Source organism: Thermobia domestica, chromosome 1 (assembly GCF_964235325.1).
Source record: "Thermobia domestica chromosome 1, izTheDome1.hap1.1, whole genome shotgun sequence".
NCBI lineage: Eukaryota > Metazoa > Arthropoda > Insecta > Zygentoma > Lepismatidae > Thermobia > Thermobia domestica.
Window position 1 is genome coordinate 258,961,437 of NC_137454.1, and position 27,813 is coordinate 258,989,249.

Genomic DNA, 27,813 nt, shown 5'->3' on the forward strand with positions numbered 1-27,813 from the left:
CTATAAATACTTCTAAAATGTATAAAATATTTTATAAATATTGTGGTAGAGAAAGCATTTGAGGATTGGTTTTGGGGAGAAATTATCCTCATATGACCACCAATTCGCTACTATATATAAAAAAATAATCTGAAAATCTTATAATCATTCACAACTTAATCTAATTTAACAGAAAATTTAGCGCAGTATTTTCTGCTGAGTGGAGTTTGAGTTTAACGTCCGTTTCAGCAGCGAAGCTATGTGAGACGGGACCTACTGATTAACGTGGAATCCGAACCAAATGAGCTCCCACCGAGCATCGAACCCGGGTCTCCCACGTCAAAGGTGCGTATGCTAACCGCTTAGCCACGAAGGAGCTCCGTAGTATTTTTCGTAAAATGTGTTTATGTAATTTTTATATGTTAAATACTTAAAAATGGGGGGTGCACAAGAAACCCCAAACTTCATCTACTTTTCAGTGCTTCCACCTGGCTGATAGGCAGAGAAAACCTAATAAAATTTATAGCAATTTTCAAAGTAATATTGGACAACACTTCTTAAAAAGTATCTATATCTGAAAAGATATTACTGTACATAATATAGTTTAATACCGACCTCTCTTCCAGAGTTGGACGAATCTGATAAATATGTGGGACAGTTTCTACTTCTTCAGTTGGTTTCTCCTCAGGCTTTTTCTTTTTCTTCTTCTTTGCTTCTTCGTCCTCCTCACTCTCTTCCTCCTCTTCTACTTCTTCTTCTTCAACTTTCTCTCCTTCCTCCCCTTCTTCCGGAACGTCGAACGTTCCGTAAACTTCGCCCATAACACGGTCCAAATATTCTTCTGAATCCTCATCTGACGCGATACTTTCTGTTCTTCCTAAATTTAAAAGTTCATCATCAGGTTCTTCTGCTCCTGCCTTGTTTTGTTCTTCTGCCATCGTTCGTTCTCAAGTTCAGGTCTAAAATAAAATATACATTTTATCACTACTAGCACTGCTACATCTTACTTGTTACTGGTCAACACAAAATCAAAAAAGGAATGTAATTGCAGGGTTCGTCTATGGGCTGGACCCTCAAATATATGACAGACCAAAATATTTGATTTTGCTGATCAATCTTAGTTAATTATATGTGTGAAAGTATATTTTAAAAAGCGTTTAATTTTTCTATTTTAGAAAATAAATTTTCATATAAAGTGAGATTGTACTGATAATGTTAAGAACTTACTTTGTGTTGAGTATGAAGTGCTACTGGGGAAAGGGGGCAAAATATTGCCTTAATATGAACACAAGCTGTTTTTATTGCTATTTTCCTACGACATTTTTCTAAGTTAAATTTAGGAGTGGGAAAAATGAAGTGTTAACACGTCTTTAAATGCAGAAAGCTTTCGAAATCCATTTAAGTACAGAAATCAAACACAAATGTGGTATCAAATGTGATACATAAAATTTACATTCTACGTGATCAGCCAAAAACTGTAAACATGGACTTGGGAATTATAAAAGTTCACGAAAATTAGAATGTTAGCCATCAATCCTTTAAAAATATCATAAACATTAAAATGCATACTCCAAAATTTCAAAGGGATCTTAAATTATCAATTTCATTGAGTAATCTAACTGGACACAGAAATGATTTATGAAGAAACCAATTGCAATTGGGCATTTACGAATTCAATTGTACCGGTATATTTCTCGTCATGAAAGCTACACGGTCTTCCAGATCTTAAATCTAAAAAGGTGACCTTAATTCCTTCTCAATTCCCACATGTTTGCACACAGAGAAATACCTCTTCCTTAGGTTTTGTCGCATGCAACAAAAGATAAAGAGGAGCAGACTATCTAACCTTATTCTAACCCTCTACTCCCCTCGTCATGGCCCTAAACTTAGAGTCTTACTTCAATTGCTACTTTCCCTGTCTCTTAATACCCTCTTCTTTCTTTAATTAGTTTTTCTTTGTGTTTTCGACACTTGATACCTTGGCAAGTGAGGCAAGCATTTCTCTGTTTTGGGTTTGCGCGGTTTAAAATCATTCAACCCGAATTGATGACAATTTTCTTTAGTTAACTATTATTATATTAATCTGTTTATTATTATTATTTCTCTCTATTGTTACCGCATTCGCGTAAATGAACCCAATACATATTACCGGTACATCTGAAGTGCTTCTTTAAAGTCATAAATCCCTTAAACTCAATTCATATAATACACAGAACATATATGCATTACCATTTGATATTATCACAACATGTCTAATTATTATTATTATATACACACTAACTTTTACATATTATGTGCAATGAAACATTGTTTATGAAATTACAAGATGATCATTTCCATATAACAAAACGAACACTCCTTTATACTATGAATCACACACACTATATAAGGTTGTCCTTAAAAACTAACTTCTAAATTTACCTGGGCGCCCTCTTATTTTGATCTACTATTTAGAAAAAGATTTCCATAATTTTTTTAGATTTTTAAAAAATGTTTTAGGGGTCGCTACCTTGTTTTAAAATGTCAACATAATCGAGTTTTTCTTTTTTAATAAAACTTCTATTAAAATTAATCACACTGGTAAACACGAAAATGGCACTGATTATATGAAATTACTAAAATAGGACAGTACATTGCCCTCTACTTTTATCTCAACCAATCAGCAGTCACCCATGGACCGACAGATCGCATGCCTACGGGGGTAGGGTGCAAAGGAATGGCGTAAACATCAAAATAGTACCTATTAAAGAATATTTTGTTCTTTAAATAAGTCCAGGACGCAAAACACGAGTGAAAAAAAAAAAAAAAAAAACATGTGGGCCCGTTCAGTTTTGTAATACTTTACAGCCTGCAATAATTCGAACGTAACCTTTAATTCTGTGTTTCAGTATACTTTTGCTCCGTAATTCTGCTTAAATTAAAGCCATATAAGAACAATGAGGCAGTGTGGCATAGACCAATGACGATGTATAGGCAGAATTGTGTTCCTTGTGACACAAGGAAAATTTTCCTTCAAACGTTGAACGTTGGCCTTCTTGTTTTAAACAATGGCAAATTTTCAATATTGTCAACAAAGGTTAATAACAATAAACACACCGCCCTACAAAGAAGTAATTATTAACGTCGGGAATAACTGGATAGTCACACCAGCGTTCATGTTGAGATAGAAGTGTTTCGGTGTCCACACTTACCCCACTTCGCCGTGCTATACAGGCCCAACTTGAGAGCTCAGTTCTCTATTAGCTACTGTATTTTGAAGAATGTTTGTGCAGTTGTGTGTGTTTTAGAAAAATGTTCTCTTCCACGTTATTCCTACAGACAATATATTAAATTGTTTGCAAAAACATATTATTTCTGTTTACAGTAACTTGTTAAAGTCTACTTTATATCATTACTTTAGCCTAGTTTAGTACACTGTGGTTTATCAAAAGATAAGTTCTCAGACCAAGAGAGTTGTATGCTTTAGGCCAAAGTGCATTGACTGTTTTGTTAAGTGAGTTTGGAATCATTTCATGCTGTTTGGTGTTTGGACTTTGAGATATTTAAGAACGGCAAGTAGTAGTAAGAAGAGCATTGCAACGATAACATCTACAAATATTTAGCTTGTTGGTCAAATCTCCACATCACTGAATGATACACAGTTAACATCTAAAAAAAAGTTCTTAGTGTTTTCTTTCAGTACAAGAAAGAATTAAATATATGAGACTCAGCTCACTGTGCTGCTAGTAATGTGATTCAGATTTGGGAAAAGGCTAATATTCCTACAAGATTAAAAAAATTAAAAAAAAAAAAAATGTGGTTGATAAAATTGAAAATATGTTCAAGGAGTGGCAGGCAAAAGCTGGAAAAGAACACAGAAAACAAATCCAAACGCTCAGAAAGCTTGAAGAAGAAAGATGATTGGAAAATGGCTCTGGAAGACCTTTTTGATATTGCCAACGCTAATGCCCTCAATATGATGAAAATAGAAGAAGATAGATTTTCTTAGCGCTCAGTGACAAAAAAGGGCGACCCGGTAAAATGGGAAATGTTGATATGAAATTTGTAAAGAAAGATGCAAATTCAAGAAAGAAAAGCACGTTTGGAAAAAAATGAAGGAGCGTGAAGAAGAAAATAAAATATTACTTTTTGAACGAACATCAATTCCTCCAGATGCATGTGAACAAAACAGTTTAACTGAAAGTAGTTCGGTACACGAAGAAATGGTTTCATCTTGTGATCCACCTCAAAGAAAAGAGGGAGAAAGAATACGGGACAGGACGTTTGGGCGCCACCATTTGGGCGCTGCCGTTTGGGCCCCGGACGTTTGGGCGCGAAGCCGTTTAGGCGCTAGACGTTTGGGCGCAAGGTACATAGTAAAAATCACAATTTACGAAATATAAAGTAAGCTAGGCACTGAAAACTAAGCGCGAATCAAGATATATACATTTCCTACACTTCTATCTTTATCTCATCTCATTTATCTATTTATTTTCTATCTTATTTATTCATCTAAATTAAATAGTTTAATGAATTTGTGGCATTTGTTACCTAACCTCGTCATGGATTGATTTCTCGCTTGTTCACGATTCTTGTACTTCTGATCTAATGTTGATCTAATTTTTGTATTATATAAGAAAGCTAGGAAATGAAGGAATCAGACGAACTGTTAATAATTTTCTTAATGTTAATTAAAACATTGATTTAACTTTTGTATTTTTTAAAAAGTTAATAATTACATACTTATGAATATTAAAATTTGTTTTCTTTCGTATTACGTTTCTCAAACTCTTCTCTTCCTTAAGTCCAATAAAGAATTACCAATAAAAGATTTCCGCGCACTCGAGTTGAGAGAAGTGGCCCCGCGTAGCGTAGTCGCTAACGCTCTCGCCTTCTGTGCGAGAAGTCCCGGGTTCGATTCCCGGTAGGGGCACTCGGTCGAAAAAGTGTAACACGCTCTTTCAGGCCGGCCACCCTGAATGAGGTTTTGCTCATTCACACCAGGTAAATGCTGGGATGGTACCTAATTTATAGGTCCAGGCCGCTTCCTTCCTTCCCCAATCCTTTCTTTCTTTCCTTTCCCCAGATAGTGTGCCCCCTCAAACGTGACGGGCTAAATGGCCTTACATGCCGAGAGCCCAGAAATCTAAAAATCCTAATCGAGTTGAGGAAAAGCTGTTAATACAGGGTGTCTAAGACATTGAGTTTAGGAACTGTAGTATGCTGTATTTCTGGTATCACTTTTTCTTTTATTAGCATTCCAATATAAAAATCAAAACTTAACACACTTTTTTTTTCGTCCCATTGTAAGCATTTAATCTGCACTAAAGAAAGTGGCGAAAGGAAAAAAAGAACGATTTCAAAGTGAAAAATAATAAAGTGTATATATATTGGTCATTTAGCCACTAGAAATGTGTTTGACATTCACACTTATTGCATAACTACACTAGAAGTCCTGCTTTAAGTTTTTTTAATGGAATAGGCTCACTATGTACTGTACGTAATGCAGTCAATCATATCTAGTCTGGTCTACTTACCTTTGGCTCAAATAAAAAGCATACTTAACTTTGGTTGAAACTTAAATTTACAAAATCTAATTGTTAATTCAGTTTTTGGAATTTTCAAATTTCAGTATTTCTAGTATGTAAAACAAAACCCAGTATAATTCAAGGACTTCCACCCCAGTAGACACCTTGTGATATCTTGATTCGAACTTAGTACTCAGCGCCTTACATAATGACTTTTTAATTTAACTCGCGCCCAAATGTCTGGCGCCCAAACGTCCAGTGCCCAAACGGCGGGGCCCAAACGTCCGCGCCCAAGCGGCGGCGCCCAAACGTCACGTACCGGAAAGAATATTTTTAGACAGTAACGTAGTTGCAAGCCTTGATTCAGCAAAGTTAAGTGACAGAAAAGCAGCTGTTGTTTTGACTCGTACTAGTGTGGGATGCGACCCTTCGGAGTATAATGTGAACAAATCTTCCATTCGCCGTCTTAGAATCAAATGCAGAGAAATGAGAGCTCAAGACATAAAGAGTGAATTTTCAGCTAGTGTGCGTTTGACCGTTCACTGGGAGCGAAAACTCTTAGAAGATATTTCAGGTAGTGAAACAGTTGATAGATTAGCAAATATTGTTTCAGGAAACGACATTGAGCAGTTACTAGCTGTTCAGGAATAGGGGAAGCAATAGCTTGTGCTGTTAATGAAACCCTGGAATCCTGGAGAGTTACAGACCAAGTGAAATGTATGTGTTTTGATACAATATCAGCAAATACTGGGTTACGTAGTGAAGCATGTGTCCTTCTAGAGCAAAAGATTACAAAAGAAATGCTTTATTTGGTTTGTCGACATCATATTCTCGAAATTATGCTTGGGGAAGTTGTTAGGTCAATTGGAGCTTCAACAGGGCCTAACATCTTGCTGTTTAAGCGATTTAAGGGTTTGTAAAACTCGATTGACCATAGTAATTTCAAACCCGCCAGATCTGGTGATTTAACTTCATAAAAATGTTACCAACAGTGCATCGAATATCATTGTGTTTGCTAGAAAGCAACTTCAGGAGTTTCAACCACGAGATGATTACAAAGAACTTTTAGAGCTCACAATCATATTTCTTGGAGAAGTTCCAGAAAGAGGTATACATTTTAGAGCTCCAGGGGAAGTGGATCGAGCCCGGTGGATGGCAAAGGCAATTTACTCGCTAAAGATATACTTATTTAGAGATCAGTTCAAACTTTTGAAACAAGAAGGAACAGGAATTGGTAACATTTGCTCATTTGTTGTGAAAGTTTATGTTAACAGCTGGTTTCAAGCACCATCTGCTTGTACTGCCCCCAGAAATGACTTGCAACTTTTGAGAAATTTAAAGGAATATGAAGGTGTCAATGAGGAAATTTCAAAGTGTGTAATAAAAAAGTTTCTCCGACATTTGTTGTACCTATCAGAAGAGCTTATTGCGCTTGCTTTTTATGATGACGATATTCCTCAGGAAACTAAAAGGAAAATGTTGGATGCTTTAAAAAATTAAGACAATGACGGACCATTGAAACGTACCCAAATTGATCCTGTTGTCACTCTTACAAAGGACTTGCAAGATTTTGTATCCAGTAACACCACGAGGTATTTCAAAATCCTGGATCTACTATCAGAAATTTTGCAAACAGACTAACTGCCTGGAAAGACAACGAATCCTACAAGAAAAGCAAGGCAATAGCTAGTTCACTTAAAGCTATTAATGATGTAGTTGAACGTGAGTTTGCGCTGATGGTAGAGTACAGCAAACTTCATACAGAAGATGAAAAACAAAAGCAATATTTACTCTTGTTAGTTACGTAATTTAGAAGCAAGTATCCGGACTAGAGGAAATCAACTTTGATGTCTTAAAATGGAGTAAAAATTGAGTGTATTTTATTAACAGTATTTTTTTTAATTCTTATTATATAATAGCATGTATTTACACGTTTATTAAATATAACTTATCTTGTAACTAAATTTTATTATTAATTAACTAACTTCACAAGGTGGTAGCGACCCCTAAAAATTAGTTTAAAAATAAAAATAAAAATTACAGTAACCTCTTTTTTATATGATAGATCAATATGGCAAGGTGCCGCAAAGAATATTGGGAAAATAATTTTTTCACTTATTTAAGGACCACCTTTCTCTCTCTCTCTCTCTCTCTCTCTCTCTCTCTCTATATATATATATATATATATATATATATATATATATATATATATATATATATATATATATATATATATATATATATATATATATATATATTACATACAAACGTAACACCAACACTACTATTTTCTATTCTCAATCAAATATCACACTGCGTGCGAACGTAATCTTCTAAACCACAATCTCTTTGTACTGCAGTACGTAACTGTAAACAAGAATCAATTTATTCGAAATGACAAAATTTCAAATTAAAAGGTCGCTCACAAAAGTTATTTTTAAATTTTTGTGCACAAAATTGTACTTCATTTAGAGAATATAAAACATGCATTCATTCCATTTGTTTTGTAAGTTCCTTAAAATAGCAAGTTTAGCAATGACAGATTCGATGGGGAAAGAGTCGGAGTAGTGAAGCATTCCCACCACACTTCGCAGTCTGGTTTTCGAAATAATGAGCTCCTATTTTGTTACTTAGTGCATGCTAGTTTTATAACAAAATAGCACCTTGGAAAATGCAGAAAACTTTGTTATAATTAAAAATGCACACACTTTTCGATCCACAAAAAACGTTAAAATATAAGGAGGGTTATTAAGGAGTTTCTTAGCTATCAATACAACTGAAAGAGAACTCTACAGTTGTTTCGATAACCGTGCATATAAGTTGTTTCTTTGTGTTGGGATTGAATACTTTTCAATCAGGTTCGAATCCCATTGGCTGATTTTATGTATTCTTTATCAACTTTTTCGCTATTCTTGGTTTACAATTTCTCATTTTATTATTTATTTCCTTCTTTGTTTGTTTTCGGAGAAGTCACAATTTTAAATAAAACACTGACTGATCACCGTTTGTTTCTGACGATTTTCTACACACCAAGGATTTTTTTTTCCGGATATAGATCAGGGTTTGAAAAAACCCGGGTATTTTTGAAAAAAACCAACCCACCTGGGCCCATGTGGGTTTTTTCGGGTATTTTCGGGTTTTATTGGGTTTTTTCGGGTTTAATTGGGTTTTTTCGAAATATTTCAATCTCTTTGGGATAAAAATGTTAAAATATGATTTACATTTCATGTGTGTCATTGTCAGAACTTGCAACAACTTTCTATTCACTGCTGTTTTGAAAAAATTGCCGCCATTTTGAAATTTTATATTGGATTTCCGAAAAAATCTATACAGCAAATTTAGAATGTCTTGTGCTTCTACCCTCAAAATATCAACTTTAAAAGTCCGAAAATTGCACCTTGTAGCATAGATACCCGCTATTTTAAAAAATTGCCGCCATCTTGAAAGTTTAGGCCGCCAAAATATGTACAGCTAATTTAGTCTCTCGTGCTTCTACTTTGAAAATTTCAACTTGAAAGACCTAAAGTTGCGCTTTGTAGCGTGGATATCAGCAGCGGCGGAAATTTGTCTTCAACATTGGGGGGACGGGTAAGACGGTATATATACATGGTGGTAGGTAACTCCACCGATAAACTTTGGGAGGTGATTCCTTATATGAAACGAAAGATAAAAGTTCTGATAAACATAGGTCGAGAAACGTCTCCTTTCAAAGTTATGAACCGCCGAAAATTCGAAAAATCATGTTTCGAAAGCTCTGCCTTAGAAACTATAGGACCTATCCCAAGCGGTTTAAGGAATTACACAGGAACTAGTATGCGATCTATCTAAATATCCATGTTTTAACATCCTCCGTTATCGGCGAAACGAACGCGCCATTAGTACTTAAAGGATTATCCCTATACCTCAACTTCCTTTTTACAGTTCATTTTGCCGATAACGGACCACGGTAGAACATGGATATTTAGATAGAGCGCATACTAGTTCCTTTGTAATTCCTTAAACTGCTTGGAATCGGTCGTGTAGTTTCTAAGACAGAGCGTTTCGAATCGTGAATTTTCGAATTTTCGGCGACTCATAACTCTGAAAGGAGACGTTTTTCATCCCATGTTTATTACAACTTTTTTCTTTCATTTCATATAAGGAATCGCCTCCCAAAGTTTGTCGGTGGAGTTACCTACCAACCTATATATATATATATATATATATATATATATATATGCGATGTACAAAATATTTACGAAGGCGAAAAACAATGCTGAGGAGGATTACCCATGTCGGTCCCGGCGTCCTCCACAGGGGACATAAAATACGACGATATTATTATTGCTTTACAACTTTAAAATCAGACTGGCAAAATTGAAAACTGTTTACAAGGGATGATCCAAATATGATCATTCCCTGTAAACAGTTTTCAATGTTGCCAGTCTGACTTTAAAGTTGTAAAACAATAATAATATCGTCTATTTTGTCCCCTTTGTGGGACTCCGGGACAACATGGGTAGGGGATCAGAGTTGTCTTCAACACTGGGAGACGGTCAGATTTGAGGCTTATTCTGGGAGGTATCAATTTCATCTCACTTTCCTTTGTGACAGTTGGACATAAATCATCACATTTCTTCCTAAAAGACACATTTCCAATCGGATTATTGAGGGGGACAGTTCCAAGATTGTAGGGGATATGTTCCCATCACCCCTCCCCCCCGGGATTTTCGCCAGTGGATATCAGTTATTTTTTAAAAAAGCGCGCCATTTTGTAATTTTACGTTAGTATGCTGCCAAAATCTAAACAGAAAATTTAGAGTGTCTCTGGTTTGTATCCTGATAATTTTAAAGACCGAAAGTTGAACACTGTGTGGTAAAGGCAGACAAACTAACAAATGTAGATCGAGTCATCCTAGGATCTTCAGTGACGTTCGCCAAATATGAATACCAAATAGCTATATTAATTTAAAACGAAGACATAATTCATCAAAATGTCTTAAATATTCTATTTTTCTATGTCTATTTTGTTTGTTTTTCAACATAAAATAAATGGTCTTATTGTTGAAGTTCACTTTCGATCCTTTGCGTTCAATTGCGGGAATTTCCCGAACACTTCTTTCACGACGGGTTTTCCCTGAAAATGCAGCTTGCTTCACTGTACATCGAAACTTCCATTAATACTGAAGTTTGAATGCAGCACTTGAAATAGTAAGCGTTACGTAGTCTTCGGAGCTCCGAGCATTAAGCTTCTTAATTTTGACAAGAATTTTTACGTTATTGCTAGTGTTGATTCTACAGAATGCTTATTTGAAGGCTAGCAACAAATGACTGAACTTAACTGTTGTTGGAAAACCAAATTTTACTGAATACTTTTGTTACCATCAAAGGTAAGAAATAATATTAATAGTTTTACTAATGTATTTACATATTTACTGTTAGTACCGGTACCTATGACCTTAAACCCGTCAACGTATGAGGGATAACGTCCCTCGGCGGCGCCGAATCAGGAAACACACTATTCACGGAAAGTATTTTCTAAAATATACAATCGCTTACTTTACTTCAAATAGGCTATAAGCATAATCCGCACATTAATTTGTTCTACAATTATCTCAAGCTAAGGTGAGTTTTTTTTATTTATTTATTTATTCATTCATTCATTTAATGCATTTAGAGCTTTATAAAGTTCTTATGTTGAATATTGTTGTCTATCTTAACATGAAAGCGTATAATTCGCCCAAAGAAAGTTTAAAATCTGATAAAAATAACTTTCAATGTGATCACCTTAGTTATACCAATAATACACTAACAAAAAAGTCAAAAACCCAGGTGGGTTTTTTCAGGTGGGTCCAACCCGAAAAAACCCGGTGGGTTTTTTCGGGCTGGGCCCACTTGGGCGAACCCTGATATAGATGCTACTAAATTGTTACTAACATGGGTTAAATTGTCTGTTCTTCCCAGTGTGCGACTTGACGGGAGGGATTTCCCCTGACAAAAAATATCTCCGCTTGGAATAGTACTGTAATTGATATTGATAGTCCAAGTTGCACAAAATAATTTATTCATGATGGATACGGAATTCTCACCTACATCACTGGTCTCACAATTTACTTTTACTCCACGTCCCGCAAATCGACAGACCCCATGGATAGATATGATCAAGAACAGCAGGAGAAAAACCGACGCAGTTATCAAGTAACTCTGCAATAAGTGAATGGCCCCCAATCAATCAATCCTTATACATGTCAATCGCTGAGAAACCTTGCAACCTCTAATGCTACTAGAGAAACTGAATTGTAGGTTTCCAAAAGTATCAGACGTCCGTAGACAATGAACCTCGCTGCGTGCGTTCCAACAATGTTGATCTAGAAGACACTAACGTAATCCATGATATGATATTGCAGAAGTGAAGACCTTTGATGCATTATAGAACCTACTGGCATTTCGTATAAGAGGCTGAGCATGAAAATATTGGGAAGACAGGTTCCTAAATTTTTGAATGCTGAAAACAGTCATCAGCGAGTGCAATGTTCTTGGCAGGTATACTTTCAACACCCGGAGCTGCCCAATCGCCCTCTGCCGGAGCTAAGGTACATCAATTAATGCCCATTACAGCCCGAAATCATCTTGATTTTTCCTGTGGACAAACGTTTCTGGAAGAAAATGGGAGTGAGCGATCGCAATTGAACATATCATTTATTTCTGTAAAGAGGATACAAGCAGGTTTCAGTACAGACTTATAATTCAGGATTTGACTTACATACACATCTTTGAACCCGAGAACCGGAGACAAGACAGGTTTCAAAGCAGCCGAAATCCCGCCTGGTCCCCACTCCAAAATACTTCATGTGAGACCTTTTGGGGTAAGGTAATGGCTACTGTTTTACGGGAATCTTGAGAGCATACTTATAGTGGACTCTCATTAAACAGTACCGGGTGTGTGTGTGTGGGGGGGGGGGGGGTCGTGACGTCATGCCGCTACCTACCTTTTCAGACCCACTTTTACCCTTGAATTTAGTACAATACACATTACGCAGCGGAGAACTTCGCATTTGAATCAATTTTACACGAATCCCGAGGTGACACTTCGCAAATGCACCTTGTGAGAATCAACATGCAGCCTACCGTATCAACGAATGCCTGCGATATATTAATTCCAGAACCGCAATTTAGCACAGAACCTTTTGTTTGTTTTCTGAATACAACACGAAAACTTGTTTCCATGATAATTCTTTTACTTATTTTTTAATATCAGTTCTACAAGTAGTCTAACCTTCGACTACGACACTTTCTCGCAAGTTAACTGATAAGCATTTAAACAATACAATGAACGTTAAAAACAAGGGGAGAAAAAGTGAGAATGTAAATTGTAGATCACCACATTGATCTGCTGTAGCCACGAGAAATCAAAAATTCACATGAGAAGAAAATTGTCTTCTGAATGGGTAGCACTTTTTGACAATTTTCTTTCTCTGGCAGATTTTTTTTACAAAAATAAAATAAAAATAAAAATATGTTTAAAACAAATCTTAAAAAATACATGTGTTTAAAACAAGTTTTAATAATTTGTTTTAAACAAAACAACCCTGCATCGTAGAGAGTGCGGTTAAAAACGTCACTTAGAAAGTCATACCTACTCTATTGAAAAAAGCATGATTGAAAACGTAGTTACGTGTGCGCACGTGATTAACAATGTATGACACTTCTTTCCTTTTACAGATTGTCCGAGAATCCCTCCGTTCCTTTGGAAAATCCCGTGCGCACCTATCGATGCATTTTCAAAAATGCATTTTTTAATAGAGTAGGTATGACTTTCTAAGTGACGTTTTTAACCGCCCTCTCTACGATGTATAGTTTTTAAGCTGTTGGCCTCTGAAGTTCATGTTCCCATGCTTTCGACACTCTGTCACTCCTAAACGGGACGGAATTTCCCCCATGTTCACTAGGACTTTTTTGCTTCTTTTTAGATGCACTCTCACCCGTCCAAGTTTGTCCACGTAGTTACCGTTCACCCTGTACTTGTAGCATACACGAAAGTAATTCAATTTATGTTTAGTCTTCAAAAGTTGCATTAAAAAATGTTTTACGTGCAGACGTTACTTATCTGTTAGTTACAAATTTTACTTGAAATAAGTTTACTTTATAATTATATAAGTCTAATATGAAAACAACAACGAAATACAGAATGTAATGTAAAGTAAGCCAAACATAATAAATATGTCATTTTTGGTATGGAAAATAGCCGGCCTCCCGAAAATGTATCTGCCCTATCTTTGCTCCCCTAAGAACTTAAAGCTGGCGTCGTCCCTGAACTGAGATGTTCATGATCCCTTTTCATTGCTCTCCGAGTATGTGTGTATGAGTATTAGTTTGAATCATGCAGTTGTTAAAGAAATTTCTTATCTTAAGTATTTTCTAGTGAAACTGTACACATGACAAATTGATAAAATGAGTCTTCATTGTGACAAATTCTTCAATAGTGTGTTTAGTTTATTCTTTTTGTCTGTTTACAATGATACTACAAACGAAATTGCTGAAACGTCGATTCATTCCTTACGAAATATCTTTAAATTTTTTACCCATTTAACTTCCATAGACAAATCATTTGAACTGGAATTTCACATCGGTCTCTTGGATTTCATAATTTTTTGACGAATTAACACTGCTTAAAATACTGGTCATCATCTATACGAATGACTGACTTGTTTAAAACAACCGTCAATGATGATTTAGCTGCAGCTTATCCCAATGTAATGGCATACTTCTCTAACATTTTCGGCACTTCAATGCACACAATTAAAACTTGGTTGCGACCCTATGTGGAAAAGTCGATTCTCGTACAACTCCGGAAATTCCAGAACATATACCAACCTTAGGGTATTGTCATGTCGCTCACTGAAAGTATTTTGCAGAAGCATACCAATATTTCCTGGACGAATTCTAATTTTACACCAATTATTTCTGCTGACGTCTTCAACTTTACATGTGCCAAATGAGATATTGTTACTTCGTGCAATGCAAATATGGTGCTATTCCATTTATGGGACACAGTTTTCTTTTATATATATATATATATATATATATATATATATATATATATATATATATATAAAACCATATCAAGCAATGTTGTAAATCGTGATCCCTAGTGATCGAAATATCCGAAATGTGTCCAAAAGTATCCGATTAGTTCTAGTTAGCGGTCTGAAGTAACATACTGGGAATGATATAGTTCGAAGACAGTGCAAGGGAATGCTGGAACTCACTAGTGTGGTATTGAAACATCCGAGGAAATTGAAGCAGAGGTTTGAATTATCGGACATTGAAAAGTATAAAGCGAGATTTCAAAGACTCTTTCACTTCTATAATACAGGAAAAATACGAAATACAAAATATGCTCCATAAGCAATGACGAAATGAGGAAACTAGGAATTAGATTCCTGAGCTTTCGGGATTTAGGATCATGTTAGCCCATCATGTATGAGGGATGATCACACTATCCGAGGAAAGGGAAGGAAGGAAGCGGCTTGGGACTTATATGGCAGGCACCACTCTGGTGTGAATGAGAAAAATTCAGGAAAATATCACTCAGAATTGCTGGCCTGAAAAGTCTTTCCCACTTTTTCGACCGAGTGTCCCCACCGGGAATCGAACCCGACCACTCGCACCAAAGACGAGAGCGTTAGCGACTACGCTACGCGGGGCCACTCCATGATGTTCTATGTGAAGCCAGAGAACCAAGTGATCATAGAAGTGTTGCAAAGTTGTGCCACACACAAAGCATGTGTTTTTATGCTATATAAAATGCTTTTCCAGTATCCCCGTTTATAAGCATACCCACCGTGCCTACTCCCTACGGACGCACACCCTCGTTAAGCCCCAGACCATGCTGTCCTAAGTCGGTTAGACAACATTCTTGCTTTATATAGACATCTAGCACAAGCTTGGTTGAGTTTTAAAGTTAATTTGTCTTTTGCACAGCATTTTTATGCTAGACGTGCACAAGATGTATCTATATTCAGCCTTCCTAAAATTAATCTGCACCCATTCATGCAACAAGACCCTTCAAGAACATTCTCTAAGGCACTAAGAGTACATTTGCTGTGAAATATCATATTTCATCCACTCAAGTACACCCACATAAAATGGAAGGATTAAGTGCCGGAGAGCAGATGCAGAAATGTGATCGTTTGCACTGTTTTGAGTGGAAGCATGCTGACGTCAGACATTATCGTGTAGTTAGGAAACTAATTCCCACATTCGAAGATGGTAGTTGCATGTCATATTTCCACTGTGAGTTTCATAGCAGCCTATCCTGGTGAAGGAAAGAAATGAAATGAAATCTTTGAGTTTCACGTCCCACGCTTATGCCGGTTAGGCTAAAGGAGACGGTGATGATGAGTGATGAATGAAATGGTGGAATGAAGAAAGTTGGAGGAAACGGGAGAACCCCGAGAAAACCCACGTACACGGTGTTTGTCCACCACAAAGTTCACTTGGCGGGGGCTGGGATCGAACCCGGGACCCCAAGCACCAGAGGTGAACGCTCTACTACTGAGCCACCGCGGCCCCCAGGTGAAGGAAAGAGTTATTACGTTATGTGGTGCGGCACAGATAACTGAATTAGTGCAGAAAGTGTGGCAAATGTAGGAAGGCAATGAAAATAAAGGAACTGAAGAATAGTTACATTTTCAAATGTGTGAACGGTGTGAAATGTCATTAGCAAAAGTCGGCAAAGGTACTTTTTTTCGGGAACACAAAGTCGATAGGGAAAGTAACTAATGTTTTTAGAGAATCCTGCTTTAAGCGTATACCCATCATCGCTGACGCGCCTGCTACATACGGACGAAACTGTTCGATAACGTTCGGCTTCCCCTAATACGATTCTGGCCTTATTCGAATATAAAGTGTCTAGCAGAATTATTCGGACAGTGCCAATGCAATACATGTAATGGGATGAGACTCCGAAATGAAAACATATTTTGTACACAACAATACATAAGAAAAAGGAGTTGTATATGCATACCTGAAAATCACAATGAAGCGTGTAGTTGCTGTCAACAGTACGGATATACGTAATCGCAATGAAAACCATGCCCAAATTTTTCCCAGCAAAATTATTCGGACAGTGCGGACAGTGCGCATCTATGGGAATGATGCGAGTACTATGGCGGTGGTGTTAGGTACTGTAGTCGTTATAGTGCAGTAAGATACAACAATTTGTTGTCAACACGAAGAATGGGTCAAAAAGGATTGAACAGAGGCAATTAGCAATTTTTCATCATGGAAAAGCAAAAAGCTGGAGAAAATTGCAGAATGTCGCAAATGAAAAAAAAAAAAAAAAAAAAAAAAAACAGTATGTGATATTATCAAGCGATACAAAGTTGAAGATAAAGTCAATTTCCTCCCTAACACTGGACGTCCAAAGACATTTTCGGAGAGACAGGAAGTCGTAAGAGTCTGGAAGGTGAAAAAGGATCCACGAATAAGTGCTCCAAAAAATCGCTGCCGAGGTTAGAGAAGAAATGGGGATCGACGTGAGTCCCGATACAATTATACGAGCCCTGAAGAGACTGATTTTCATGGCCGCATAGTACACAGAAAGCCCCATATCAACAAAACAAACTATCAACAAAGCCCCATATCAACAAGACTAGCTTTTGCGGAAGAATATCAGCATATGGGTGCCAGCTGGTGGAACCACGTGATATTTTCGGTTGAAATTAAGTTCAATATTCTCTGTTCTGATGGGTAAGTAATGGTGTGAAGACGACCCAATACAGAGCTGGAGGAACAAAATTTGCAGTCGTCAGTATAATACGGAGGAGGAAGCGTAACAATATGTGGCTGCATGTCAGCCTCTGGAATAGCTGAGCTGATGTTCATCGAACAGTAAACGGAGAGACACCTCTACTTGCAAATTCTCAAAGATAATTTAAAGAAGAGCGCAGAGAAAATGGGGATATTAGATACATTCAACTTCTATCAAGACAACGACCCGAAACACACAGCTCATATTATACAAGTGTGGTTACTATACAATTGCCCAAAGATATTCCATCCCCTCCACAGTCCCCAGATATGAACCCCATTGAACATTTGCCCATAAACTAGAAAGACAAGTTCGAAGTGTGTGATAAACAAGATAAAAAATCGAAAAAAAAAATCCATAACTTCGAAGGCGCATCTGAAAGACGTGCTTCTCAAGAATCCGCCAAGATTATTGTTGCATACGCTCGTAAACTTGTGAGCCGTATGCCAAATAGACTACATGCAGTTCTTAAGCAGAAAGGTCTGCCTACGAGGTTTTGAGTTTTGTTATTTTCTCGATAAGTGTGATTTCTGTTTTGGTGTCCGAATAATTTTGCAGTATCCGAATTCGTATTGTGATTGATTTGATTTCAATACTTTACATTACTTGTTATTTTATTTTAGAAGTGTAAAATTGTTTATGCTAGATCTCAGAGAAAATTATAACACATTATTTACCTTTGCTTTTTCTTTGAAATAAACCCCATCTTTTGTTCAAACACTGCAATGTACGAATAATTCTGCTAGTCACTGTATATGACATTCGTGCTTTAGTGGTCATCTAGCACAGGTTTGGTTTACGTTAGTTAAAGTAAATGTACACTAAGGAATTCTTAAGAAACACTTTCTAAGGTAATGACAAAAATTATCCCAGTAGTTGACAAAGTTCAGGGGATATAGTATACATGAAGCTGCATCAGTTCCCGAAGGAGCAGGACGCTCATACTTTTAGAAATTATTCATTAAGTATGTACGAACTTACAAAGAGGGTAACAAAGCGACTTTTATTTACTTATCGACTGTACGAAAATAAAAAAGAACATATCTGTATGTTATATCTGCATGTGTAGTGCCCTTGTACTTTATGACTGTGTGTGTGGGGGGGGGGGGAATTTAACGCTTATCACATGTCTTGTGCATGTGGATATTTCTTATTATTGTACTACGCAGAAAATTTATGGTATTTCATGTAGAAGTGGTAATAGAACACAGAAGAAGCGCAGATCAGGGGGTTCTCATGTATACTATTACCAATTCAGGTTTATTAGCCTAAAAATACTAGACCAACTCTGCAGCACAAAGGGATACCGTTGCAAGTGTTTTCCGGAAATATATGATCATAATTAGTGAAAGAATTGTGACCAGAAATCTTAAACTTGCTAAAACTACCCTAGACGGTCAAAATTACATTTCTACGAGCAATGTTTTCGCAAATAAAACGGTACATTCACCACCTTTTCATCAAATACTTGTAAACATTTACCTGTCGAGCTCGAATCCTTAGGATATTCTATATATACGAACAACCAATGCCATAGATTTTGAACTTCTGCTACACGCCACAGCACTCTTCTTCTTCTAAAGCCCAATAAAAAAATAAAATAACCACTGTCATGTACAACAGCTTCGTATTTTTCGAAAACAACAAAAGTAGAATTGAGATCAAATCGGGAATGAGAAGAACATTTGTGAAGTTGAGGGAAATTACCGTACGAGAGAAGCAAATTATGGATTGTTGGAGAACATGTGATTAGCAGAAAAACAAAAGAGAAAAACATGAAAAAGAAACCCGACTCATAAAAAGAATGGAATCCAGGCAGTGGCGGCGTAATGACTGGACGAGCGGTTCCCCCGCCCCGGGCCCCACTTAGTGGGACCCTGGACAGTAGGTAAATAAAAATAATTACTAAAGAACCTTGTTAGCATGAGCCATACAAAGGCCGTCAAAGTTATAATTCACACTTTCCCTAAAAGTAAAAGCAATTAATTGTCAATCAATATTGCACCAAATAACAATTCAAACAACAGGAATACCGTAAGATGGGGATCCTTTGCACAAAGTATGAAAAGAGTTTTACAGTCCTCTCGGCAAAACCATGAACAGTAAAGAAGAGGTTTCACCTGACACCGTAAGTTAGAACATCTAAGGCAAGCCATACACTATGAGATAAGTCCTAGGAAAAATCTTAGGATTTATCTTCAGAAAATGTTTTGACACATCTCGTAGGAAATCCTACCCTTTTTATGCCATACACATGAGGAGATTTCCTGTCTGACAGAATGGCATTTTTCAATATTATGAAATAGTTCTATTTAATACAAGTAAAAAATTGATGAATTCCTATGCTAACTTCATTATACTGATATTAATACCAGGCACTGTATTGTTAAATTGGATACATCTATATATATATATATATATATATATATATATATATATATATATATATATATATATATATATATATATATATATATATATATATATATATATATATATAAAAGTATAGAAATTAGAAGGGTGCTGGTGTACTTTTTGCGCACGTTATTTAGACGATTTACAGGCAAAATTAAATACTTTGCATGAAAAGACATATTTATTTTTTAAAAAATTCTGCAACCAATATAATTAAATGCAAAGTAATACACCTATATTTTATGTTTACAAGTGTAGGGTTACTAGTGTAAAATTATCATAAGTGTTTTACGATACTGATAAAAATAAGTGAAGGACAATGTTTAGCAGAAGGAGTCCAGCTATTTTTTCTAAGAAATGTTACGATTTCTGTAGTTTCTGTTCACATTAGTTTAGTTCAGTTTAGTTCCGGTTAGGTTAGAGTATGTTAGATTATATTAGTATAGGGTTCCAGCATAATTAAAAAAAATGATAGAATTTCGCTTATTTCAATTTATATTAGGTTAGTTTAGTTTAATTTAGGTTAGACCTGGTTATATTATGTTAGGTCTAAGTACTTGCATCTTCTGTCTCTCCTGTAAATTTTGTATTTTTACGTACTTTTGAACCCCTTCTGCGAAAGATTTACCTAAGTGAATGCATATGAAAGATGACCGATGATACTAGTTTCCACTACCGGCATATTTCTTCACAGTAGAAGAGGCTTTAGACAACAATAAACTAGCAACAAGGTTATTTATTGACTTAAAAAAGGCCTTCGATACAGTTGACCATGCAATCTTGCTTAAAAAATTGAAAAAAAAACTGGAATAAGAGGAGTGATTCTGAAATGGTTTAAAAGTTACCTGAACAATAGAACACAATATGTGTATGTTAATGGTCAAGACAGCATTGCGTTACCAGTTATTCATGGTGTGCCACAAGGGTCAGTTTTAGGTCCACTATTATTTTTTATTTATATAAGTGACATAAATGAGTTAAACCTCAAAGGTAAAGTTGCTTTATTTGCAGATGACAAAACAATACTTTAAGTTGAAAACTCTGTCCAAGAACTATTGTGTAATATAAAATACGATTTAAACATTTTAAGTCGGTTGCTTTGTGAAAACAAATTGTTGCTGAATCCCTCCAAAACAGTGTTTCTGTTTCATAAGCCTTCATTTAAAACACGGATCCCTGGCAAACTACAGGTAGATGACTATACTCAGAGCGCGTACTGTAAAATACTTAGGTGTGGTACTGCATGAAAATATGAAATAGGATAAACATATATTAATGTTAACACAGAAGATATCACCAGTTGTGGAAGTTCTCAGTCGTTTACGTAATATCGTACCAAATTCAAGTGTTAGAGCAGTATACTATTCACTCATACAATCCCACCTATCTTACTTATCGGTAATCTGGCAGAATGGTAGGCAATCAGATATAAAGAGATTAGCAATTCTCCAAAAGAAAGCAATAAAGTCAATGTATGGATTACCTCCCAGATATTTCAGCAATAGTTTGCACATGACCTCAGGAATATTACCACTAAATTTAATTACAAAAGTTTAAACAAGTATTTTAATCTACAAAATTATAAATTTCCAGACAAAATTATAAATTATTAATCTCAAGCTTCAAAAAAAATAACGATATTCATGAATACAATACTAGACGTAGGAATGCACTACATATAAGAAAAATGAACTCAACTAACTATGGCACAAAGAGTGTCAGATACAGTCTACTCAAAACGTATAACGACCTTCCAGATAAACTTAAAAATTGTTGTAGTGAGTATATATTTAAGAAACAGGTGACACAGCATTACTAGGAGCAGTTTATAGCTCATTGTAAATTACTCTCACGTTATATGATATTTCCCTAAATTTGTTGTTAACATATATAATTCATAACTATAAAAGTTTCTGTTCATGTATTTCATACATTGTTATTCAAGTTAACATCTTTTGCAATATTTTGAATTTCTATTATTGTTCCGTTTATTTTGTAGTTACTATGCATTTCCTTTTCTTTATATACACATATAACACACACACACACACACGCATATATATATATATATATATATATATATATATATATATATATATATATATATATATATATATATGACATATATATAATTGTACTTTATTTCCATTATTTTTTCTTTCTTTTTAGTCTATGACAAACATATGTTGTCATGTTATATTATTATTGAAGTATGTACGTAGTGGATTGTACTGCCCCTTAATGTGAGCATTAGCTCGTTGGGGCCAAAGGAAAGTGAATAAATAAATATTTTTTTAAAAATATGTTTATAAGTTTAGCGCTAATACCATGATACCATGACCGGTGCTTTTCAAACTCGTATCATTGCCAAAACTTACTCGTTTTCGCTACCTTCGCCGACACGTCTGCTTCCTTCGGATGCACCCCCTCGCTAACGCTCGGACCCACGCTTCGGCCTGCTTTGACTCGGTTAGTTAATATTCGTGCTTTTGAGTAGTCACCTAGCACAGGTTGGTTTGTTTTTCCTGCACTATGGTTTTCATACTTTACATTTGGACTCCGTATTTATATGCAAATCGTAAAAGAATTGTAGTTTTTGAACAATTGCTTTTGATGGTCCTCTTGAATTGTATCTACACGATGTGAGAAATCTTCATGTCGCTCAGCGCAAATCATCTAGGAAACAATAAAAAGGAAATCAGTGAAAAATTATAATTTTTCAATAATTATCTTCAAGTGATGCGCCAAAAATAAACCTCAACATCAGAAGATAAAGTATCAAAAGATACATCATCAGTTGTTTGTTTTCACTTGTTTTGTTTTTATCTTCTCTCGCATGATGTCGCTTTAATCGAAATCTTACGAATTTAAGTTTCGAAATAGAGCGGATTACGGTGGAACATGGCGTCGGAGAAGTGTAGTAGTAGGATATGTTCGATATATGTCGAGTTCATCTAATGGTTAAACATGTTTATCCTCAATCAACAACTTATTATAGTGTAACTTATTGTTTTCAAATTTAATGTTTATAGAAAAACATTTCAATTCTTGCACAGACAATAATAGAGTGCATATAATTAGGTGAACTGCTCTGGAACTTTCCAGACTCCTTCTCTTGGTGAGAACATTCCTTTTTTATTTTCATTAATTAGTGTGTTAATTAGTGTTCTGTTATAACATCTTCATCCTAAGTTGTGTTTTGTGTTTTTATTTAATATCTTCTATGGTCTATTATGCACGTGATTTGCAAATATAGATAAATACAGAATGATCAATGAGGTTGAAATAGAAGATACAGGATCGAATGTTCTAGATCAACATGATTCCATGATTGTATCGGAAGTGAATAACCAGGTATTGAATACTAATAATAATCTACATAATCAAAGAAGTTATTCTTCCGATTAGTTGGCCTCCAGAACAAAAAAGCTACTTCCAAGAGCTTTAAAGATATAAATAATGCCACTACAATAGGTAAAAACAAATATGGTTCACATCATTTCGCTCCATACTATGTCTTTGTCAAATCCAATTAAGATGAATTAGGTAAAAAACACATTATGTCAATTAGTAGAAAGTTATACCTTGCAGATATATCAGGAATTCAAAGTGTGGACAAAATTGGTCGAAATTTATTGAAAATAAAATTCCGATCGGCAGAGGTAGCCAATTCCTTTTTAGATCATGAAATCTTATCACAAAATAATTGGATAGCATTTATTCCGAACCATCTCATCTACTCAATGGGAGTAGTACACGGTATAGAAACAGACATAGAAATGTCAGACAGATTAAATGATATTAAATGTGACTTGACAGTTACGTCAGCTAGACGAATATTCAAAAGAACTTCAACGGGTGAACTAGAACCCACTTCCACAGTTATATTGACATTCGACTCACAGCAACTCCCGAATGATATCAAGTTATATTACATTAAGCGCTCGGTTCACACATATATACCTTCAATTAGACAATGTATCTCAGGTTGTAATAAATTCGAGCATCGTAAGAATAATTGTAGATCAAATAAAAGTTTATGTATTAAATGTGGTGCTCCACATTCGTCAGAAACTTGTAACAACCCTCTTCACTGTATCAATTGTAATGGAAATCATTCAGCAGATTTTAAAGTGTCCGGAGAGAATAAGACAAGGGAAACTTATGGAAATAATGGCGAAAGAAAAGATTTCTTTTAATGAAGCGAATGCAATTAAAAAAAATTCTAACAATATGAACTCCAACTCAGTTCATACTATTGCCAACCTCCGTACAAAAGAGGGGCATCACTTTAATACGAATCACTCAACTTATGCATCCTTGTTTAATATAGAACATATGCCTCCGTTGGTAACTCCTGTGTCGAATAAAATAACCTCAAGAGTTCATGTTAATAGTGATCTTCCTAGCTCACCACCGGAGAAGAGGCGTAAAAGTCAAGGAGATTTGTATTCACGGAATTCTTCTCAATCGACTTCTCAACTAGTTAAGGGTAAACCACATAATAAAAATATAAAATTTAACTCTATCTCTTCAACAATTCACGAGCTTATCATGAATAAAATACCCTCAAATGAAAAAGACAAGACATACAAAAAAGTTGATTATTCTCTTCCTTATAAAGATAATTCATTCACGTTTCGGAGAAAAGTGGCTTCTCAGACTCCTGAATGTTGTGGAATACAAAACTTCTCCTTGGATGATTCAAAGGGAACAGATAGAATAAATCCTCATAAATTAGAACATCCGGAGACAACTCTTCAATTCTCCGGAAAGGATATAGAGTTTACATTAGCATCAATATTACCTCCTCAAATCATACATAAGTTAAAAGAAGGGATCAAAATGATAATTCTTTCATCAATGAAACTAAACGAGGGAGATAGTACACATATTCCTCCTGATACTGTTCTCAATAACCTATATTCTTTACTACAGATTTTTAAAAAATGGATATAGGAAGGAAAGATAGACTCATCTTTATTCAATGGAACTCCCAAAGTATTTACGGTAAATTATATCATTTAATAAATGTAATAAGTATTTTCCCTCCTGATGATATATTATTACAGGAAACATGGTGTACTCCTAAAATACCTTTACGAATTAAAATCTATCAATGTATAAATCAATACGTCATGACTCACATGGAGGAATTGCTATATGTGTTAAAAATAATTTAAATTTTCAAACTATTAATGTGCAATTTCAAAATTTACACTCGCATATTCAATATCTTAGTATCAAAATTTGCAATTTAAAAATTCTTAACCTTTATATTCCACCAAAAATTTATGTTAATATGTCTTTCTGGAAGCAGTTGCTTGCTTACAATTTTGATTATATAGGTGGCGATTTCAACATCCACTCAGTAGTTTGGGGATCTAATAAAACCACTACAGGAGGTAGAGGATTTCTTTCTCAATTGTTAAATTCATCATATATTTTTCTCAACAATGGATCACCTACTAGATTACAATTTAATACGTTTTCAGCACCAGATCTTACATTAACGAAAAATGTTTATTATATGGAAACTGATTGGCAAACTTATTATCATACATGCTCTAGCGATCATTTCCCTATTGTTTTCTATTCTCATTTCATCTCAGATGGAAAAGTTAAGGAAAATTTTGATCAAGCATATACTACTTGTTTCAAATCTAAATTACAAAAAATATCTACAAATATATCTTGGACAGATTATCAAAATAAAATTCAAATGCATTTTTCACAAAATACGAGGGTCGTTCAGAAAGTAAAGAACGTTTTGGCATGGTTAAATAAAAACAGAAAGTATCAGCACAAAATTTTATTTACAAAACCACAGGACCTTACTCTACTTTTCTCTGTAATCGCCATAGTTGTCAAGACACTTGTTAGAACGTGGGACCAGTTTTTCAACGCCGATGTTATACTCATCTGCCGCTAAAGGTCTGCAGCTCATCAGCCAGGCTGTCACTGCTTGCTTGAGTTTCTCATCCTTTGTGAACTGTTTTCCACCCAAAATTCCGTAAGCTTCGGGAATAAGTGACGTTTTCGGGATTTTTTCTTTGATTCTTCACTTCTTTCGTAATAAGTGATTGCCTCCCACTCCGATCTTTTCATGCACGTTGGTCCTTCCTTGATTAAACATAATGCACCATTTCCTCACTGATGACTTGTTAATTTCATCATCACCATAAACATTCTTTATTTGAATATAAATTTCAATAGGCTTAACTTTTTGTGCGTTCAGAAAGCGAATGACACTTCGTACTTCACATTTGACATAATTTTTGATTGGCACTGCTATTGTGAATCGCTGCAAAAACAAGTAGCGTGACCGCACAACATTGAGACTCGGCTTACACTGAGGTGAAGGAAGGAGATAACTCCTGCGCAGGCGGTCGCAAAGGTGAGGGGTCAGCGCCGAGCGCGATGCGCTATCGTTCTTTACTTTCTGAACGGCCCTCGTAATAACCCAGATAATATATTTAAAATTATAAAGAAAACAGTATCTGATTTACGTGAGGAGAATCATAATGAATCTTTTGATAATAACGATAAGGAACAATATAGACCTCGTCCTATCTGGTGGAATAATATTTGTCAAAAGTATGTAAATAAGACGATAATATTATTCAAACAATTCATATCAACACGTACTCCCGAATCATTTTTTGAATATCAAAGACAAAAAGTTGAAACCAAAAAAATCATATATAATACGAAAAGATCTAGTTGGCAAGAATTTTGCAATAACATATCGCACCGTACTTCACCTTATAAAATATGGCATATTTGGAAAAAATTTCAACTATATCAAGGACGACAGGACACTCAAATCCATTTGAAAAATATAGATTGGATACCATCTTTTCACAATAAATTAACTCCATGCACCGTTAATAATGGTCGTAGCTTGTTTACTCAATATTTAATATCGAACAACAATGAAGTTCTTGATAAAAATCTTACAATAGCAGAAATAGAAGTGGTACTAAAAAACATCCACAAAAATACCATGCCTGGTATAGGCAGAATCGCATACTCGCACTATTAAAATCTTCCTCACTTAGGATTACAAAATATATTAGAGTACTATAATTATATATGGAATACTGGATATATCCCTTCAAGTTGGAAAAAAATTTGATTCTACCTATACCAAAGAATTCTAAAGATCCAGTTTCTTCTAATAATTTTCGACCAATTGCACTACTATCGTGCGCTTATAAAATTTTTGAGAATTTAATTCTTAATAATTTAAATTGGTTCCTAGAACATGCACAAATTTTTTCTCCACAAATTACAGGTTTCAGAAAGAACTTCTCCACGTATGATGCATTAACGAATTTAATACTAGATATTTATAATATCTTTTTAACAAGAGGAGCGCTTCTGACTATTTCTTTTGATATTACTGGTGCATACGATCATGTGAATTTACATATTTTAATAGACAAGATGCATAAATTGAAAATTCCTAGTAAAATCATCAGAATTATTCATAATACTCTAATAAATAGACAGGTATTCATCAAAGTCAGAAATACCTATTCAGAGTCAAGAAATACCTCATTAGGTCTCCTTCAAGGGAGTAAATTAAACTCACTACTATTTAATATTTATATATTGGATCTAATAAATAAAAACTGGCAGAATAGTAAATTTACTAGTTATGCTGATGACATATTGTTAGCTTCATTTTCTAAAAACATCGAAAGATCTATTCCACAGGTGGAAAATCATTTACAAGAAATCAATAACTGGGATGATCAAGAATGGACTGGAATTAAATTGAAAAAAAAAATAAGTTTATCATATTCTCTAGAAAAAAAAAACATTAAGAATTATCAATTAACATTTCAACATAATAAACTATATTGTGAACAATATATTTCTTATTTAGGAGTTAGAATGGATCAGAAATTAAATTGGAAAATTCAATTTCAATATTTAGTACAAGAGCAATTCAAATATCAAAATTTACTTAAGTGTCTTTCATCGAAAAAGTGGGGAATTAATCCTTTTACCTTATGGAAAATTTCACAACATGGTTATAGATCTAAAATCTCTTACGGTAGCTTATTGTATAATAGGTCTGGTACATATTATCAGGAATTAGATCAAGCT

The 27,813-nt window shown here is 35.0% G+C and overlaps 1 protein-coding gene across 3 annotated transcripts in view; it reads right to left on the reverse strand.

The window, feature by feature from the left end:
* Positions 1-19,433, reverse strand: part of LOC145660631 (dynein light chain Tctex-type protein 2B-like) — a 63,651-nt gene extending 44,218 nt beyond the window's left edge. The window contains exons 1-2 of one of the 3 annotated variants that reach the window (XM_081725934.1): positions 19,314-19,433; positions 595-938 (exon numbers count right to left, since the gene is read on the reverse strand). In XM_081725934.1, the coding sequence (XP_081582060.1) occupies positions 595-917 (323 nt within the window). In that variant the 5' untranslated portion in view covers positions 918-938; positions 19,314-19,433. Of the gene's footprint in view, positions 1-594; positions 939-3,170; positions 3,315-18,762; positions 19,023-19,313 lie in introns of those variants that run through there. The other 2 variants (XM_081725915.1, XM_081725924.1) reach the window with 2 other exon arrangements.
* Positions 19,434-27,813: the final 8,380 nt, after the last annotated feature.